The sequence below is a fragment of the Lontra canadensis genome, unplaced genomic scaffold, assembly GCF_010015895.1.
Source record: "Lontra canadensis isolate GAN:19392208 unplaced genomic scaffold, GSC_riverotter_1.0 scaffold88, whole genome shotgun sequence".
In the NCBI taxonomy this organism is placed as follows: domain Eukaryota; kingdom Metazoa; phylum Chordata; class Mammalia; order Carnivora; family Mustelidae; genus Lontra; species Lontra canadensis.
The window spans coordinates 4973553-4994252 of record NW_022631082.1 but is presented as its reverse complement, the minus strand read 5'-3'; the positions used below and the strand labels follow the sequence as shown (position 1 = coordinate 4994252).

The 20700-nt window shown below is 52.4% G+C and overlaps 1 protein-coding gene across 2 annotated transcripts in view; it reads left to right on the top strand.

The window, feature by feature from the left end:
- OLFM2 (olfactomedin 2) overlaps positions 1-18878 on the top strand; it is a 59391-nt gene extending 40513 nt beyond the window's left edge. For both annotated transcript variants that reach the window (XM_032883935.1, XM_032883934.1), the window contains exons 2-6: positions 14532-14681; positions 15651-15797; positions 16036-16255; positions 16598-16704; positions 17739-18878. In XM_032883935.1, coding sequence (XP_032739826.1) covers positions 14532-14681; positions 15651-15797; positions 16036-16255; positions 16598-16704; positions 17739-18416 — 1302 coding nt within the window. In that variant the 3' untranslated portion in view covers positions 18417-18878. The remainder of the gene's footprint in view (positions 1-14531; positions 14682-15650; positions 15798-16035; positions 16256-16597; positions 16705-17738) is intronic.
- The last annotated feature ends 1822 nt before the right edge of the window (positions 18879-20700 follow it).

Here is a 20700-nt window from a genome sequence, read left to right as displayed (position 1 = left end):
TTGGTGGTTAAGACAACTTCAGGGAGAGACGGCATGGGGCCACAGACCTGTGGGCTGGTCACTTACCTGGTGTCCCTCAGCTCTGTTCCCTGCCCTTTCTTTGTTCTCTGTACCGCAGGACAGTTGACCCCTGAAAACTACATCTCCCAAGTTCCCTTGCTCGCTGGCTTCCTGTTAGGTTCAGCCAGTGGGAGGCTGTGGTAGCAGATGGAGGTGGGAGGAAGAGAGAAGCTGGAGGATTTCTCCCTCCTTTCTTTGCCATAGGCTGTGGCCTTGTCTCCTTGTGGGTCCAGCTCCCACCTGCCCTCCACTCAGGGGGCCACGATTCCTGCTTAGTGGTCCCAGCTCCTGGGCTCCTCCCTTTGCCCTGCCAGCCCTGAAGCTTCTTGCCTTTACTATTTTGATCATTCACTCCCCCAACTTCCCTCTTTCAGCCTCTCTGGCTCTTCAGTCTCACACTCGCCGTATTAAGTCCCTTCCATGGAAACATCCAGCGTGGTGCCTGTTCCCCTTTTCCTTATCAGGCTCAGCCTCTTAACTTTTCCTCCCTCACCTTTCATGGTTCTTTGTATTGTTCAAAGCTCTGTGCACAGGCACTCATTTACATCCATGACAACCCTGATTCACAGATGGGAAAACCGAGGCACAGTGAGTTCCAAGTCACTTGCCCAAGGTCACGTGTCTAGGAGGTGACACTAGGAGGTCATGCACTGTGCATGAATAGTGCCTGGCACACAGGCGGTGCTTGGCAAGGCCGGGGACGATAATAATCATTACATGGGGAGCTGGTCTCTGCTTAGTACTGAGGCTGGAGGTGATGCCGAAATGCCACCTGGGGTGGACACCAAAATGCATGCTGATTGAAGGCCCTTCTGGGACCTGCCACCTGGCAGAACAATCTTCAGGCTCCTGCTGGCTCCCGTCCCAGACCTGGAGGAGAAGGGGCAAAGGGCCTCTCTCTGGAAACGTTGGCTGGGAACAGCTGCTCAATGCTTAGCTGGGATCGATTTCCCTTCAAGTGGCCCATTCTCTCGAACAAAGGGCTCCGGTGACCCTGGTGGCTGTCACTGCCCCCTCCCCTCTGAAGGAGGAAGTGTCTCATGGCTGGACCATTTTCTGTCTTTGAGATTCATTTCTTTGAGAGCTCTGGAAAACTTACAAGGATGGGCCAAGTCAGCCCTCCAGTGTGTTCACCTGGTGGACTTCTCTGTGTCTTTGTCTTGCTTGGGCCAGTCCATCCTCCATGATGTTCCTGACCAGATCCTTCCCTACTCATATGTGGTTATGGGTTGAACTGTGTCTCCCCACACCCCCAAACTCTCTCTCCTCTGCTCCCCTATCTCTGATGGCTGCCATCATTGACCGGCTTCCAGCGGAGGGCAGGGGTTTCTGGGAGGCAAGGGCTGCAGGGATCAGCCTCCCAGAGCACAGAGAGGTTGCAGGAATGGGGAGAGGGAATCTGGACAGACTCGCAGAATACCCAGCTCACCTCCCGCCTCCCGATTTGAGGTTTGGCACTCCACTGCATAACTTTTGCATGTGCTGCGTCTCCTCTTACCAGAGTGGAACTGACATGAGGGCTGAGATCTTTGTCTCCCTTGCTGCTGTGTCTCCAGTGCCTAAAGCATGCCGAGCACATAGCAGGTGCTCAGTAAATATTTGTAGAATGCCCATTTCTCCCCCCGACCCAGGTTTTTGCCCACACAGCTCCCTCTGCCGAGAACCCTCTCACTCAGCCTGTGGACTCCTGCCCATTCTTCCAGTCTGTTTGGTTCTAGCTTCTTCCAGAAGGCTGTCCCTGAACCCTTAGAACCAGGGTCCGTAGCCAGCCTCTGCTTACAGCACCCCATGCGGCCCCCAATACAGCACGTGTCATACTGTTTTATATTCGCCCCTTCACTTGTCTTTCAAATACATTAGCTCCCTTAACCCTCAAAACACCAACATTGTCATCACCTCCCCCCACTTTGGAGAGACAGGCAAACTGAGGCTCAGAGAGGGTAAGTACCTTGCCCAAGGTACCACAGAGCCAGGATTTAAATGCAGATTTAAAGGTCCCCCAGATACTTGGCTGCCTTTTTGTGTTCTCTGTCAGCACCTATCTGCTTATTTTTATTCCATAATCAATTTTATCATACTCCCTTGTGTATGACATTGCTTGTGTTAAGCCATCTGAATCCATTAACAGCAATCTCAATAACATCACTCCTATTCTTAGCCCCACATTACAGTTGGGGAAACGGAGGCTTGGGCTGCCTGTTGCTTGCCCAAGGTCACACAGCAGAACTGGAATTTGAACTCAGGTGTCCGGCTCCAGAGTCGGAGCCCTCAATGACCATGCTCTGTGACTTCCCCGGGGCTGGAGGAACTAAACGCCCTTTATGGCTCACTTCCTCAAAACCCTAGGATGTTTGTCAAAGATGCAGCCAAGTGACAAAAGGTTTGGACTCCACATTAACTCGCCGCCCCCCAGGGTCATACACGGAGCCAGTGGAAGTGGCTTTTCAGGCAGCGCTGGCTGCTGGCTGTCCCTGTGAGTTATTAGCCAGCAGGGTGGTCTCCTGTCACCTCCTGACCACACTCTCCAGCCTTCAAGGTTTCCTGCCTCCAGCCCCCACCTGGGAACCTCGCAGCAAACACCTCCATTTTGTGCAGGGGCGTCCCTGGCTATCGACGTGAAATGCCTCAGCCAGCCATGGAAGATAAATTTCCCCCATGACGACCTTTTCCACATGCCGACGGATTGATTTCAGAAATCCATCCCCGGCCAATATGCCCAGCCCCAGCCCCCACCGCGGGCGCTGATGGCTGCAAATTTATGCCCAGTCTAGAAATTGAATTCCTGTACGTCGAGGGAAGTGTCGGAAAAGCTCACCCAGGCTCATTTTTACTTCTGACAAAATTCAGGCTAGAGATTAAACCCAGGCCAGTGTCTTCCAGCAGTGGGGACTGTGGAGAGGGGGTGGGGATTGACCTCGACAGGGGCATTTTTCTCACGTCCCTGTGTTCAGCATCCCCTGCCAGGGCTGAGAAATAAAAAGCAGCCAGACCTGCAGGCCTGCATGGCTAAAGGGAGTTCCCATTTCTGACCTGCTAATGTTAGAAAGAGGGCACACTCTGTGTACCCAAAGGCAGGCCTCCAAGTCCCCGTGGCAAATATTGAACCATTCAGAGGGATGGGAAATAAAGCTTCTAATTCATCTCCATCACCAGCCAGGCTCCTGCACCAGTTCCTGAGGCTGGTTTGGTCTCGGCAACTTTGTGGAGTTCTAATTAAGCTTCCTTGGGCTGTGACAGAGAGGACATCAAAGTATGGATGATTCCAAAGCCCCAAACCCCCACCCTGCCCCTGCCGGCGGCCCAAAGGCTGGGGAGGGAGAGGCAGAGAAATCAAGTGACAGCTCGGGGAAGGAAGAAACCCATCTTGCAGGAAAGATCTCTCTCCCTTGCCTTGAAAAATGAGACGTCTGATGCAAATGTAGCTGCTTCTCTTTGGTACAAAACCCCCTAAATATTAAAGAAATGAATCCTTGATGTCTACAAAGAAAGGATCAAAAAGGAACCCTTCTGAAAAGAGAAGAGCTTTTATTTCACTGTGAACTTTTCTAGATCTAGCCTCTGGCAGGGATGCCTACAGAACACGGGGTGTGGGAGAATAAAGAAATAAATGATTGCCATTCATGTATTCATTCACTTAGGAGGAAGTGTCTGTGAAGCAGCCACTGTGTGCTAGGCATTGGGCCGTGCGCCAGGGAACCGCGGGGAGAAATTAAGACCTGGTTCCTGCCCTTCAAAGCCAGTGGGGCATGTGCAAAGTCCTTGACCACTAGTCCTAAAAACTGTCAAGGTCCTGAGAAACAAGGAAAGACCAAGAAACGATCACAGACGTGAGAGGAAGATGAAGGAGGAGATGAAGGAGATGTGGGGACTAAACGCAATGTGGGATTCTGGATGGGACTCTGGACCAGGAAAAGGACATTAGTGGAAAACCTGGGGAAATCCCATAAAGTCTGAAATTTAGTCATAGTGGTGCACCAGTGTTGCTTTCTTAGTTGTGACAAGGGTACCATGGGCATGTAAGATGTTATCAACAGGGGAATTTGGGTGGAGGGCATATGGGAGCTCTCCATCCTATCTTCACAACTTTTCTGTAAGTCTGAAGTTATTCCAGAATAAAAAAAAATGATTTAGAAAAAGTCAGCAGGGCACATGGAACTATTCTAGAACATCGCTGGTTCCGGGTTGCTAGAAAAGGTCCTCCTGACTGAGCACGCAGTGTGCTGGGCGCTACAGTTGACTCCTGACATGTTCTAACTCCTCAACTTGATGACAACTGAGTGAAGTCTGGCTGTTACAACCACAGCTTCTAGATGAGAAAGCAGAAAGGTTAAGAAAGGCACAGAGGTGGGCCGCCTGGGTGGCTCAGTGGGTTAAAGTCTCTGCCTTCAGCTCAGGTCATGATCCCAGGGTCCTGGGATCGAGCCCCTCATTGGGCTCTCTGCTCAGCAGGGAGCCTGCTTCCCTTCCTCTCTCTCTAACTGCCTCTCTGCCTACTTGTGATCTCTGTCAAATAAATAAAATCTTTTAAAAATATTTTTTAAAAAAAGGCACAGAGGGGTTAAGCTGCTTGCTGCAAGTCACACAGGAAGGAACAGATCGGAATTTGGACTGAAACCAGCCTGTGCTGTTTAAACTCTAGAACTCCCTGTCTGTGCGCATGTATTTATTGAGCAGCTACTGTTTCCTTCAGGGTCTGACTAAAGAAACATCTCCTTGAGGAACTGTGGGGATTTTAATTTGGGGAACTGGATACAAAGATGATGGAAGAGGTATAAAACTAAACAAGGGTTGGAGATGAAACCCAGAGATTAGCAACAGCCAGAGAGTCTGTCTCCGCTAGGACTTGGGATCAGATAGAAAAGGTGGTACAGAGCCCAGGAGTGGAACTATTAGTGAAAGCTGAAGCCACAAAGGGGATGTAGCTATGGCCAGAACACAAGACACAGCAAGGGGGGAAATACCCCTGCTTCTCCCTTTGTCCCACCCTCAGGTCTTCCCCGAATGCCTTCTATTGGCTGGACCTTCCTGGAAGCCAGAGAGCAAGGCAGTGTGGGAAATGTAGTTCCCAACCATACAGAGCAGGGGGAGCTGTCCAGCAGCTTACACCTAAGTGTGTGTGTGTGCGTTTGGGGAGAAGAGGACAGTTTTGATCTCCTTTTTACAAATGACAGAGGCTAAGTGATCAGCTTAGGAACTCACAAGGGGTGACCTAAGCTGCAAAACACCCAGAATAGGGTCTGGCTCACAGGATGTGTGCCATTGATGTCAGCTTTACTGATAATGATGATAATGCTATTATTCTTATTATATTTATTATAGTTATTATTATTATTACTACTACCACTTTCATGATGCTGAGGGACCTCTCTGCATAGAACGGGCATGTCTCATGGTCACAGGACTCTGTGTGTGTATGTCTTGTGGGGGCAATACTAAAAATGCCATTTAAAGGGGTGCCTGGGTGGCTCAGTCATTAAGCATCTGCCTTCAGATCAGGTCATGGTCCCAGGGTCCTGGGATCGAGCTCTGTGTTGGCCTCTCTACTCAGCGGGAAGCCTGCTTCTCCCTCTCCAGCTCCCCCTGCATGTGTTCCTCTCTCTCTGCCAAATAAATAAATAAAATCTTTTTTTAAAATGCCATTTAAAGCATTGAAACCAGAACACCCCACTCTCTGAAGGCCCTAGCAGGTTTTCCCCATGTGAAGGGGAGGGGGAGAGTGTCCTAAGCAAAGAACAGAGTACAGACGAACGTCCAGTGGCAGGAAAAGGAAACTAAAATAACTATGGGGCGGAGACAGGCAAGTGGGGAGGCTCAGAATTTAGCTGGGCTCCTCGGGGTAGGACTAATGACTGGCTTTAGGCGGAGGGCACCTAGAGCCACAAAAGGTTCAATGTGTAAGTGACATGTCAAAAGCCAGATCGGGCTTTTCAGGGGAGAGTGGATCAGAGCTGCAAGTCTTGAGGCCAAGCTTCCACGGAGGGAGAGACTCTTCTCCCCTGAGCATCGTGGCTAAGATTTGAGAGTCTGGATTTGAGGATTCAAGGATTTAAGAGTCTGACAGGTCAGGGTCCAAATCCTGGCTTGGATACTTATCCACAGCATGAGTTGGGACAATGGACGTGCCTCTCTGTGCCTCAGTTTTTCCCTCTGTAAAATGGAGCTAGTGTTAGTACCCACCTGGCTGCGCCAGGGGAGGCCGTAAGGGCTTGGCATGTAAAGCAGCTTAGTGCCTTCGTCTGTGTGGGCTCTAGAACACACGGGTACAGAAGGAGGGGCTTGAGCAGCCAACCGCTGTTTCTCACAGTCCTGGAGGCTACAGTCTATCGAGGTGTGTGTGGGGGGGATTCAGTGTCTAAAGAGAACCGGATTCCGGATTCTAGACTCACAAACCATGCCCTCTCGCTGTGTCCTTGGGAGGAGGTGGGGGGAGGGAGCTCTCTGAGGCCTCTTATGGGGTGCCCATCTCGCTCCCAAAGGACTCACCTTCAAATGCCATCACGTTGGGGGTGGGGTTTCAACAGACGAATTTTGGGGAGACAGAGACATTCAGTCCATAGCAAAGGGCAAGCTCTATGGGTGTTAAATAAAATATGAGGCCTCGGTGGGGGTGCTCGGTGTCTGCTCCTCTCCTTCATCCGTTCTGTGACTTTAAATCCCATCTCTCTGCAGGCAGCCCCCAGATGCACGTGTCAGGCCGGACTCTGAATTTCCATCCCCCCTCCTGCCCCTTGGTCTGCCACAGGCCCCTCCTCCAGCCTTCTCCATCTCAGTAAATGACACCCCCGTCCACCCACCCTATCCTGCATCTTCCTCCTCTTTCCTTCCACCCGGGTCTGGCCCCTCAGCAGATCCTGAGCTCGGGCCTCCCTGTCCCAATTGCATCTACCCTGGGGAGGCCCGCATTATGGTTCACCTGGACAACTGTGTGGTGAGCAGCAAGTTCAAAGGCCCTGGGGTGATAAAGAGCTCAGGAGTCATAGAGGACATGAGAGGAGGCCTGGGAGACTCAGCAGGCTCAGGAGAAGGTTTGTTCCCACCCCAAAAGGTCTCAAATAGGGTGTCCTCAAGTGTTACGGTTGGGGATGGTGGGGACTTGTGCTTTCTCAATGCAAGCTTGAGTGATGACTGACGTGACCCTGGTATGAGAATCTGTCACCTTTATGCAAACCTCTGCCCATACACCCTACTTTTAGGGCTCTCTGCAGGAATTCATGTTGGTTCTGATGCAGTGTGGGCCACACTCAGATGGAGTGGACTAAGTGTGTAATACTTGTGCAAGGCAAGCCTTCCCCACACCGTCCTTGGACTTGAGTGGCAGAGGTCAGCCGGACTGAACGGCCTGGGTCTCTTCCTGCATTTCCCAAGAGAGTCTGAGTCATTGATTACTGGTCCCCGTTGGCACTGTGATGGCAGAGACTAAGACATCCTGGAACATTAGTCTTGGCTTTGACTGGGGCTCAAGCGCTCGGGGTCTTCTGTCCCCAAGGCGTGGGTGGCTTCAGACGGTAGAAGGTTGTGCTGCACTACTAGCCTGGATAGCCGCCTGGGGCAAGATGGGAAGGAGGGAATGAATGAATGAATGAATGAATGATGGGCTCACAGTTGCCCCCAGCCACAGGCTGTCGCAGGAAAAGCCCCAGGGGCTTTGGCTCTGGAGGCACGGGTGAGCTGATAACTGTCTTTAAAATCTGTCAAGCTTATCACTCAGGGGGGCATTTGCCCAATATCTCGAGGTCTGACAGGAGCAGACTGTCAGACTCTCAAGCCCTCCGAAGGGACACGGCCCCTGTCATGGCTCAGATGTGGCAGACATGTCCCTGAGTATTCATCACGGCCCTTCTGCCATCCCTGCAGTCAAGGAGAAGCTGTGACCACTTCTGAGCCTGCCTCCAGCCTGATACCACACAATCTCTGATTCCTCCTGAGGACAGACAGAAGCTGTTTTGGTGGCAGAACAGGAAATGCATGGTGGCTCTGTCAAGGGCTTTGCTCTCTGTCCCCCCCGGCCACCCACAGTCCAGTCATTCATTCAACAAACATTCAGCATGCTAAGCCCCAAGGAATGTAGTCAGTGAGCCAAGCAGAAAGGGGCAGAGGCAGGCAGGCGGAGCCAGTGGCCACCCCGTGAGGTCCTAATGGCCACTGTGATCAGGCCTTGAAGCAGCGCTGGGAAGGGAAGGCATGGAGGTGTAGACTGGAAATCTGAACCCTCTGCCCCAGTTTCTTCCCCTGTCAAAGGCCCGAATGACGGTGCCTGCCAATCACCTACTTACAGCTGGTTTTGGAAGAGACATTTATGCAAGAGCCCCCAGGAATGGGAAAGGTTAGGCCGGCCATGAGCTGGGACAAGAGTCTTGATGGCAGAGGGTCCAGCCAGGGCAAAGACCTGGAGGTGGGAAAAGCAGGTGTTTCAGGAAGACCCAAGGATGGACCAGAGACAAGGGCTGGCGGTGTAGACTTGTTGATTGCCGGCTGGCCAAGGACTCCCCTCAGGGACAGAGGGCCGACTGAGCCACATGGGGCTGAAGACGGAGGAAGCATCTCCTCCCATCTTCCACGGGGCTCACTCCTCTCCAACATTGGCCTTTGGGGGCTGTTCCTCATCCCATGGCCTCAGCCCCAGCCCCACGGGACTCTCATCAGAGATGAAGTAACTTGCTCCAGAAAGAGGATGAGCCAGTAGCCAAGCCAGGACCTAAACCCAGGCAGCCCGACCCCCAGACTCTGCTCTACCATCTGAGTAGGAGTGAGAAACATCTAAAGGAAATGAGTTGTTTCTGTCAGAAGGCCCCCGCAAAGATTTTATTTATTTATTTGAGAGAGAGAGAGAGAGAGCGCTTGCACACGCATGAGCGCGAGCAGTGGGGAGGGGCAGAGGGAGAGGGAGAAGCAGGCTCCCCTCCGAGCACGGAGCCTGCCATGGGGCTCGAACCCAGCACCCTGGGACCATGAACTGAGCCGAAGGCAGACGCTTCACTGACTGAGCCTCCCAGGTGTCCCATGGCATACATTTATTTAATTGAAAAAATATACAATGTGATATTAGTTTCAGGTGTACAACATAGTGATTTGATAATTGTATACTTTATGCAGGGCTCACGACGAGAAGTGTAGTCACCATCTGTCTCCATGTGACGTTGTTACAATAGATCAACTACGTTCCCTATGCTGTGCTTTTCATCCCTGTGACTTATTTATTTTATAACTGGAAGTTTGTGCCTCTTTATCCCCATCACCTGTTTTGCCCCTCCCCCCACCACCCAGGGTAAGAGTGTTGCTGGGAGAGATGCTGGTGACATCACAGGGACTCCTTTTTGGGAGGATCGTGGGAGATATCCTTGCCTGTTCTCGGTACCGAAAATAGGGAAGCCAGCCCCTGAGCATCTGGCGCGTTTTTGTTTCGGGACACTGGGAGCCGCATAAATGACCAGCTTTTCCTTTTTGAGTTGGCTGCTAAGGAACTTGGAGCCAAATTTATGGCCTGACCATATGCTGGTTGTTCGGGTTTTAAAGGGATGAGTTGTTCTTAGCCTAATTTCTGGCTCTATGTCCCCACTTTTCCCTTCCTTCCTTGTCTCCCTTGCAAAAAAAAAAAAAAAATTTAAAGGATCGAGAAATTTAGAAGATAAGACCAATCTGAAGATGACAATAAAAATCGCCACTAAACTCCCCTTTTCATGGCTGCATAGTATTCCCTGCTGTGCATGTGCAAAAGCCCCCTACCCTCAAACACTGCAGGGGGAAATTCCAGTGGTCCAATTTGAAACAGCGCTTTAAATGAGCATCCTTGTAACACTTGCGTGCTGGTCCACACGATTCCCCTGGACTAAATTCTTCCTCTGGGATTGGCTGGGTTAAATGCAAATGCAGGAACCTTGAGGCTTTGGCTCAGGATTGGCAGACTGCCGTCCAGAAACATTGAATATCCTCTCAGCTATCTAATTGAAGCTATCGTGTGGTAGTTTACATATCCTTGTAAACCGCTTGGAGTCCTCTGGAACAGGGCAGGGTACGAATAAATACATAAGCCCCAAGCCACTTCTGCCTCCTGATTAAATTACCCGGCCTCAAATGCAATAATATCCTTGTTTTATTAAGAGGCAGCCGCTCGCTCTCTTCCTGCTGGCTAACCCCGGATGGCCAGTTCTCCACGGGTGGCTGCCCTGAGGTTCTATAGCCATCCCCCCGCCCCTGGAGGAAACAGGGACTGTGTTGGAACCAAGAGGGAGGTGGCAATGCTGGAGGCTGAGATGATGATTCCAGGTGTGACAGAACAATTTTTCCTGCGTGTCAGTCCTGGACCTGTTACGGGGACTGCTGCTTAATTGGGGCATCATCCTCAGCAAAAGTATTTGAAAGAAATCCCAGCCAGAAAAGACAATTTGAGAAACAGCTACTCGAGCTCAGAGCTTACCCGCTTAGAGCCCATTAGCAGGAATATCAAACTCAGAACCAGCAGCTCAGCCAAGAGAGCAGCTGGCTTCGCCAGTACATTTGCCACTTCTGAGGTGAGACAGGCCACCTGATCGCAGGTTTCTGTACCTGGACAGTTCCTGGGTTCTTGCGCCTGCTGTTAAAAGCATTTTTCTTAGGATGGGCCATTCTCTGTCCCTAGGACTGTTACCTCCAAGAGTTCCTGACTGAGGTTCCAAGCTAAACCCAGTTAGAGAGCTGGCATTTGCACTCTTCAATAGGGAGCCTTTCAGGACATTTCCAGTGGTTCCCGGGGACGTGAACTTGACTGTGGATTTGAACTTGAACCTGCCAGGCGAAACTCGGGGATCTCTGCTGTGCTCAGATTTGGCAGCCAAGCCCCAGGCATTTAATTACACTGCTGCAGAGAACACTTCAGCGAGGTGCGTCCAACGCAGACAATTATTTTAGGAAAGCCGTGGAGGCCTTCTCTCCTTGCCACTTAAATCTTGGTTCTCTTTTACAATTCAATATTTCGTATGTTGAGAGAAAATGGCTTGTTTGCTTCAAAGGACACACTAGGAATTGTAGAAAGGAGATGTTAATTATGTTGAACCGGGCTGCATTGTCTCTGCACAAATGAGAATCTTGGAGGGGGGGAGGGGGTTCTGTCCAAATTGCTTGGAGATCAGAGCCAAGGGAACACGGATGGGGGTGCTTAGGCGCCAACTTCTTTGTTTTGCTTTAAAGAACCGGATTTGTGATGAAAGGAGACAAAGCTAGTCTCACATTCTCCTGGAATTGAGGCAGGAGGCGTTCTTGGGTCCCCCCTTCTTGTCTTAGGTGGGACTCCCTCAGAAGCAGAGCTAGTGGAGGGGGTTGAGTGCAAGTACCCACCTAGGAGGTGATACCACCAGGAACCTGTCGGGGAAGTGAAGGACCCCCATGCAGAGCGAGCTAAGGAGCAGGGCGCCGCCATGGGCACCTGGAGCACAGCTCCCAGTGGGGTCCCCTGGAGAATTGTCTGCAGCTGGCCCGTCAGAGCCTTCCTACCAGACAGGTGAGAGGGCAGCTGAAATCTATCACTAACTCCTATGTGGCACTGCTGGGGATTGCTGGGGAGTGGGCGGGGATGGGGGGGGCTGCTGCACTGAAGGCCTGGGGAGACATGAGTGTTGGCTCTACCTGAATCATCCCTGTGTGTGAGAAAGGCTGGGAAGGTGGGTGACTTCATTGCTCCATGGAGGAGACATGAACTGGTAAAAAGGGGGATCTCCCCAACTTCAAAAGGGTGAACCCAAGGCACAAAGAATGACTAATTACAATAATTTCAGATGGCGTTTATGAATGGTTTGTTTCCCTTATAAATTAGTGGAGGAGTCAAGCTCATCTGTACAATTACATCAGTTGCTCACATTACAATAAGCTTTAAAAAAAGACTTTATTGAGTGGAAGAGAAAAAAAAAGGTGCGCTAATAGCGGGCATCTCCAGGATTGCTCATAACTCACAGCCTGGCTTATCTCTGCTACAGCTCATGGGAACAGCTTCTGTGGGGCAATCAGTTAACAGCTGTCCAAATGAACAATTATTGTGGGGCTTTGTTTCTCTGTAAAACACTTGGGTTTTATCAAAATTTCTTCCAGGTATGTAGGAACACATCCTGGTTAGGACCAGAATCTTCCATTGCCCACCTCTACAGCCACCACCCATCCTGTTCACCTGGACCTATGTGGTCTCATTGGCCCTGGTCTTGTTCTTGCTCCCCAGTCTGTCCCCCCAATAACCCCCAGAGGGTGCCTGTGAGCCCCTGAATCTGGTGACCTCCCTCCTTGTTCGGAAGCATCTGTGGTTCCCACCTCCCTCAGGAAAAACCATGAAGTCCTTCCAATAGCCCACAGGTCCTGAACAAGCTGTCCTGTTCCCTCCCTCTGCCCCACCACCTTTCTCCCTCCTCTAGCCATGTCAGCCTTCCCTATGTTTCCTCAACATACCAGGCATGGTACTGCCTCAGGGCCTTTGCACCTGCTTTTATCTCTGCCTGGAACATGCCCAGGTATCTGCATGGCTCATCCCTCACCCCCTTCAGGTCTTGACTCAAATGACACTTTCTTGGAGGCCCTCCCAGGCCACCTTAAAATTGCAACCCCCAACTACAGCACCCCCCCATTATTACTTCCCTATATTACTTTTCTCTGTGGCACTCATCACCCTTTAAATATTTGACATTTACTTGTCTATTTCTGTCTTTGACTAACATAAGCTTCTAGAAGAGCTTTTGTGTTTGTGCATTTTGTTTACTGCTGTGTTTTCAGTGTCCACAATAGAGCCTGACACACAGTAGGAACTTGCGAAATATTTCCTGAACAAAGGAGACCATTATGCCCTGATAAAAACAAAAAGATTGAGACTTGTGACTAAGTCCAGAATGTTCTGGGGAAGTTCAAGGGGGCCTGCTCTGGGGGCCCCCCATGTTCCATCCAGTGATTACTCAGTGCTTTTTTTTTTTTTTTAACTTATTTGACACAGAGAGAGAGAGATCACAGGTAGACAGAGAGGATGGCAGAGAGAGAGAAGGAAGCAGCCTCCCCGCTGAGCAGAGAGCCCGATGCGGAGCCCGATCCCAGGACCCTGAGATCATGACCTGAGCCGAAGGCAGAGGCTTTAACCCACTGAGCCACCCAGGCGTCCCTACTCAGTGCTTTTTGAACAATGTTTCTTTCTTTTTTTTTTTTTTTTAAGATTTTATTTATTTATTTGACAGAGAGATCACAATTAGGCAGAGAGACAGGCAGAGAGAGAGGGGGAAGCAGGCTCCCCGCTGGGCAGAGAGCCCTATGCGGGGCCCGATCCCAGGACCCTCAGATCGTGACCTGAGCCAAAGGCAGAGGCTTTAACCCACTGAGCCACCCAGGCATCCCTAATTAGTGTTTTTTGAGCAATGTTTCTTAAATACCTCCAGATACTGATTTGAATTTGTGCTGTCAAAAGTGTCCCTTCCCCTATCTCCTTCTCCTGGCTCACTCATCCCTCAAGTTCAACTCAAATGTCCCTCCTCTGGGGTACCTCCTCTGAAATCCCCAGCCTGAGGAAGACTCCGTGTTACTTCTTGCACTTTCTTTGCAGCATTCACTGCCACGAGTAGTTCTAGAAGTATTGGGGGGTTATGTGTTTGATGTCTGCCTCCTCCATCCACAGGCAGCGGCCAGACATTGTTTTCATCCCTCTCTTCCTAGCCCTATCCCAGACCATCTATGCCATGCATAGAATGGGCACTTGTATTTTCTAGTAGGTGTAGAAAATTTTGGAGTTCCTGATGCACATTAGCCCTCAAGGGCTCTGATAAGTCCTGCATCAAAGGGACTTGTTTTACCCAGCAATGCCCGGGTTTATTTGCTCACCGCACATGCCTGGAAAGATTGCCAGTGTTCCAAGGAGTGTGGCTTAGACAACAGCCACAATTGATCCTTGAATTATCAAAACCTCTAAACCTATAAACTGACCTGAAGTTGAATGTAGGAGTCTGCCATGATGCTTTCTTTTCAAGGGCCTAGAAGTCCCTATAAGGATTCTGTCACCCTTTGGCCATTACCTTACCTAGGCTTCTCAGGAGCAGGGGTGGGGTGGGAGATAACAACAGTAGGGTTGCACTTAGCAGTCCCTGAGTTGTATGCAGAATCCATGTTTCACGTGCGCTAGGAAAGCCGAGAGGGAGGTCCAGGTTTGGGGATCAGTACCAGTGGGTCTGTGCCCTGTTGACAGTTATGGAGGCAGTGCTGCGTGTATGTGAGCATGTGGGAGAGAATGAATTCCTGTGTTGTGGAAGGGCTTGAAACCCTCAATTCCTTGCTGTGCTCCTTAACAGCCTATACCTCAGTCTCATCATCTGTAAAATGGGTTTCCTTGAGGAGGGATTGAGATCACATGCATCAGGCATTCAGCACATGGTCCAGCACATTCCAGGGCATCTGTCATTTCCCTGGGTCCTCTTTCTCCCCCAGCACGGGCAGGGTGACTCCCTCATTGGGTTCCTGCTCTCTGACCCCTGACTTCCCTGCAGACCCTCTTCCAAAGCCCAGAGGAAGGCTGGCAGCTGTACACCTCGGCCCAGGCCCCCGATGGGAAATGCATCTGCACGGCCGTGATCCCCGCACAGAGCACCTGCTCCCGCGATGGTCGGAGCCGGGAGCTGCGGCAGCTGATGGAGAAGGTAAGAACCTTCCAGGTGCCCCAGAAGACCGTGAAAATCTCCCAATTCCCACCCTGCCTTCGGCCCCCATCCAGGCCAGCTGGGGGCCAGATCTAGCCATGCGGATTGTTCAGAGCTGGTGGATCACCCGGCTCCCCTCCACGTGGATATTTTAGTGAATATCTGTTCGGGGCTTCTTTGGAGAAGCTGAGGGTTGTGTGGGGACAGGACAGACAGCATCCGAGTCTCCCGTGTGTGATCTCGGGCCTCACCACACACGCCCTGCTCAGCGTTTCAGCTCACCAGACTCACCTGCTGAGAAAAATGTCTTGTGTTCCTTGGGGAGGCGTCTCACCCTCCAACCCAAGAAGCACACAGGCCAAGGGAATTCAGTTCATTCAGAGCTGAAAAGCACTTACTGAGCAGCTAATTTAGGCCAGTGCTGGGCACTGGGGATTTCGCTGGGGACAAGCTAGACACTGGGTCAGCCTGTGAGGATCTCACCTGAAGGAGGCAGATGAGTTAGAATGTTCCAGGTGGTAGCTGTGGCTGGGAAGAAGATAACCAGGGACAAAGGATGGGAGAAAGGATGAGGAGCTGTTGGAAGCAGGGGGGTTAGGGAAGGCCCCTCTGAGCAGGTGCCGCTGGAGATGAGGCCGGAAGGATGAGTGAGCCAGCCTGGCAAGAAGAAGGGAGCGGCGCTCCCCATAGAGGAATTGACAGGTGGGAAGGCTCTTGAGGAGGGAAGTTGCTTAGAGTCCGTGAGAGGAAAGGGGCTGGTGGTCGCTGTGGATGACCATGGTGAGGAGGCAGGACTGGCCCGCAGGGTCTTCCTTTTAAACAGCTCCCTCTGGCTGCTGTGTGAAGAACTGACTGCGGGGGAGGAGAGGGCCATTGGCCTCCGTCTGACTCCACCAGGCCTCATCTGTGGCATCTCAGGGCTCGGGGAGGGCGGGAGTCTGGCTCTCCGTAACGTTCCCAAGCTCCTAGGTCCAGAACGTCTCCCAGTCCATGGAGGTCCTTGAGTTGCGGACGTACCGTGACCTCCAGTACGTGCGCAGCATGGAGACCCTCATGAGAAGCCTGGACGCACGACTCCGGGCAGCCGACGGGTCCCTCTCAACCAAGAGCTTCCAGGTGGGTCCTTCTGGGTCGCGTCAGAGGCCACGGGAAGAATTGGGATCGGCGTCCGTTAGTTCTGAGAGTGGGGTCATGTCCGGGAAGGACCAAGGGTAGGGCTGGGCTCCAGGGTCTACCGTGGACCAAATGTCAAGGGCCCGGTGTGCATCAGAGATAGGGGGGTGAAGTTATGGGTCAAAGGCTGGGTCAAAGGTCAGGGGTTAGGATCAGTGAGGGTTCCCTCTTGGTGGGGCAGGAGCTGAAGGACAGGATGTCGGAGCTGTTGCCCTTGAGCTCAGTCCTGGAGCAGTACAAGACGGACACACGCACCATCGTGCGCCTGCGGGAGGAGGTGAGGAACCTCTCCAGCAGCCTTGCGGCCATCCAGGAGGAGATGGGCGCCTACGGCTATGAGGACCTGCAGCAGCGGGTGATGGCCCTGGAGGCCCGGCTCCATGCCTGCGCCCAGAAGTTGGGTATGCCTTGACCCTTGACTTTGACCCCTGACCTCCACGCTCATCCCTAATACCCCCTGGGGGCCCAAAAGCCGGACATAGTTTTGACCTCTAACTTATAAACTTTGACCTTTGACTTCTCTACCCAATGCCTAAAATAGACCCCCAAACTGGAAATGGCCCTGACCCTTGACTCCCAGTCCCTTTACCTGCAACTTAACTCCATCTTGGGACCAAGTTTCTGGATCCCTCCTTACCCTGGTCCCAGCTCTTCCCAGTTGGATCATACCACATCATCCTTGCCCTGTTCCACTCAGGCTCCTTCCATCCTCTACCCTCATCTACCCTGTTCCTGCCTCCCAGGTTGTGGGAAGCTGACTGGGGTCAGTAACCCTATCACCATTCGGGCCATGGGGTCCCGCTTCGGCTCCTGGATGACCGACACAATGGCCCCCAGTGCGGATAGCCGGGTGAGTGACTGTACCCACCTTAAGGGTCAGATCCTGGGGGAGACAACCTGTGACTGTCCACAGGTGCCCAGCAATTCCATACCAGTGCCTCTCGTAGCCTGAAGTGTCCTAGGATCTCCAGGGCCCTTGGCCCTCCCCTCTACTGTCTAGCAACCACCAGGTGATGGAGGACCTCCCAGCCCTGAGAATAACCAAGTCTGTTGAACTTCAGACTTCCAGTGGTCTCTACGGTCACGAATGCCCATCACCTCTGACCCACGGGAACCGCCCACTAACTGCCCAGTGACTATCCTAGTGACTGATACCAATCACCAGTCCATCACTGAGTGTCACAGACTAGAGGTAGTCAATAGCCAGTGTCTCACTAGGATCACTGGCCTCCCAGGGATTATGGTGGTTCACCCAAGTGGTAAAGAGCTTGGGTTTGGGAATCAGACTTGGATTTGCATCCTGCTGCCCCCGAATTCTTAGCTAGAGAACCTTGGGCAGGTTCCTTAGTGTCTCTGAGCCTCAATCTCTGTACCTTCAAAATGGTCATGATTGTGTTGGCATGGAAGTTTTTAAAACGCTTGGCCCGATCATCGGCATTCATGGGGGCACTCACCCCTGCTAACTGACATGGCGACCATAGGTGGCGATGGGAGAGGAGACGCTGCTGGCAGGCGAGGTCATCCTGTGGCTACAGGGCTGAATTCAAGTGACCTTGTCAGCCCAGGCCTGTCCAGTGGCCACTAACCATCCCATCTCCAATGAGTGGTGAATTCCTGGGCCCCGTGAATCACCAGGAACGGCGACTTCCCCTGATCCTTGGATAGCAAGTGTCTGTTTTCAGACCAGTGGTGTTTCCTGATCAAATGATGTCATTATTGGGACTATGACCGGTCATAAATAGCCATTGAGCATCCCACGACTGACTCATGACCACGTAGTGACGTGGATCCCTCATGACCCCGGGTGATGCCCATGTGGTTGCTGGGGCCTTTGGGTGGCTGGGTCCGGGGGCGGCTGGGCAGCGACGAGCGGCTCTCTTGTAGGTCTGGTACATGGATGGCTATTACAAGGGCCGGCGGGTCCTGGAGTTCCGCACCCTGGGGGACTTCATCAAAGGCCAGAACTTTATCCAGCACCTGCTGCCACAGCCGTGGGCGGGCACCGGCCACGTGGTGTACAACGGCTCCCTCTTCTACAACAAGTACCAGAGCAATGTGGTGGTGAAGTACCATTTTCGCTCGCGCTCCGTGCTGGTGCAGCGGAGCCTCCCGGGGGCCGGCTACAACAACACCTTCCCCTACTCCTGGGGCGGCTTCTCGGATATGGACTTCATGGTGGACGAGAGCGGGCTCTGGGCCGTGTACACCACCAACCAGAACGCGGGCAACATCGTGGTCAGCCGGCTGGACCCGCACACCCTCGAGGTCGTGCGCTCCTGGGACACCGGCTACCCGAAGCGCAGCGCCGGGGAGGCCTTCATGATCTGCGGCGTGCTCTACGTGACCAACTCCCACCTGGCCGGGGCCAAGGTCTACTTCGCCTATTTCACCAACACGTCCAGTTACGAGTATACGGACGTGCCCTTCCACAACCAGTACTCCCACATCTCCATGCTGGATTACAACCCCCGGGAGCGGGCCCTCTACACCTGGAACAACGGCCACCAGGTGCTCTACAACGTCACCCTCTTCCACGTCATCAGCACCGCGGGGGACCCCTAGCGGCTGCGGGAGCTCTGGCTGCCCGTGCAGGGGCGCTGGGGGTCCCTCTAGCTTTCTGTCTCTGTCGGGCCCTCTCTCTCCCCTCTCCTGTCCATTTTTTTCCCTCTCCCTCCCTTTTTGCCGGGCTTTCCTTCTCTGCCCCTGTATTTCTACTAATGCATTCTCTCTGTGTCTTTTCTCCTTTGTTGGTCTCTGATTTTGATACGTCACTCTTTCCGCCTTTTTATTGATGTCCCTCCGTCTCTTTCTTTTCATGGATCTGACTCTCCGGTTCTTTCCCTGTCTGAGGCTCTGTCTCCCTCTCTTCCCTCCTTCCCCTCCTTCCTTGCTTCCCACCCATCCCCCGAGGCCCTCCCTCCGAGCCCCCTCCTCCCCTTCAAGGAGTTGAGTGCATGAATGTTTCTTTTTTTATTTACACTTTCTTTCCAGGTTGCTGGAATAAACGGGACCTTTGACATTTGATGCTTTGGTTGCTCTGTGTGTCCCAGTGGGGCAGAGGAGGCAAGGTGGAGGCTAAGTGGGAGTCTGGAGACCCATCCCAGCTGGGCCCCCTGGGTCCCAGGCCGACAAGCCCAGCCTGGGGGCCAGGTGGGCGGCATGGCAGGGCGAGCCTTTCCGGAAGACAGGTGAGGAGACCCAAGCCAAAGTTGTTTTGTCCGAAAACAGTTTGTTTGGCGGCAATGTGATCCAAACAACCGAGGATTCTATCACAACGAGGAAAACAGTCCTCAAATGAATATTCTCCATCACTGGTTTTTCACTCATTGATCACGCTGGTGCGTCCCTGAAACATCTGGCGAGTTTTTAATTTTTTGTTTAAACAATTTGACTGCTTTTAAGAATTTGGGTGTGAGAGAGTAGGGCAGTAGATTTTTCCTTTTCTCTTTTTGCTTTGTAATTTCAAAATCATTTTTAAATGAGTCGCCTCTGTTTTAAGTTCACTACAAAAAAGGTAGAAACAGCCGGAAGGGGGCACTGGGGGCCTTCGGCGGAACCCACACTCACCCCACGCCTGGAGCCCATTTGCTGAAAGGGGCTTGGGCAGAGATGGGCCCCAACATGAAGACCAGAGCTCCTGGACGGGAAGGACCGGCCAAGCTAGGAAGTACAGGAAGCAGGAGGCAGGAAGGAGTGTGAGGGAGTGGGGAGGAGGTTGGAGAAGCCTTGGTGATGTGACTGCGGTGGGGAGTGGGGGGGCACAGAAGGGGGAGAACAAATGGCCTTATTTTAGCCAGACCCTGGTGACCAAGGTGAGACTGCCAGAGTGGGGAGAGTCACCTCTGGGGGCAAGAGTGGTAGTGCTGACCGCCAGCCCCCCACACCCCCGCCGCCGTTCGCCCCACCACATGGCCCCCACTCAGTCTGGAGAAGAATATTATGTTAAGAGCCCCAGGGGCCTAGATCCCACCCCACTGAGACCACAGAGGAAGCCAGACCTGCTCTTCTGGGAGCTACCATCCCCCTGCCCATCTCTAATTAATGGCTTCTCTGATTAAATCATCTCAGCTCCGTGCTGGCATCTCCGGGAACTCGGGACACAGGGCCATACTGCAAATGAAACCAATGAATAATAAATGTGACTGCCTAATGCACTCATTTAAAACCAATTTTTAAAGAAATCTTCAAGAAAAGCAATTAATTTCCATTTAAATTAACAAGTTTGACATTGAAAAAGAACTGATTCCCAGATAAGCCCATTGAGGCACTTTGTACCTGTTTTAAGAAAAAAAAAAAAAAAAAAAGGCAGAGTTGGGGGCCACTTAGGACCTCTCCAGCCCAGCCCTCCTATCTGTGTTTATTTGCAGGCAAATCCCCCAAATGAGCACGGTGTGGGTAGAAAGTAGTTCACTGGTCTCTCCTACTCCCAAAGTAGGGTTGGGGACCAAGGGCTGCTGAATTCCACTGTCTCTGTCCTTTCAAAACACTCCCAGCCCTGGAGACTCGCACAGAACCCAGGGCTGGCTGTGGGTGTCCGTGTCACCTCTGCACGCCGGTCCCCCAGCAGATGCCAAGCGCTTGGCATCAGAACAGCCCTCTCCCTCTCTCACACACACAGGCAGTCCCTGTGCCCCTTAGGCTTTTGCATTTGTGGCTTTCCTTCCAACCAGGATGGGTGGGAGGAGTAACTGTCCATCCCCGACCCAGGCCAGGATCCCTGTGCGCCTTAGGCTGCCGGCCACCGCCCCTGACGGGCGCCCTTGTGGACGTGTGCCCGACTACAGTGGGGAAGTGTCATAGCCCATCCCGTGGCAGTGCCTGGGTTACCCCAAGTTGAGGTGACCCA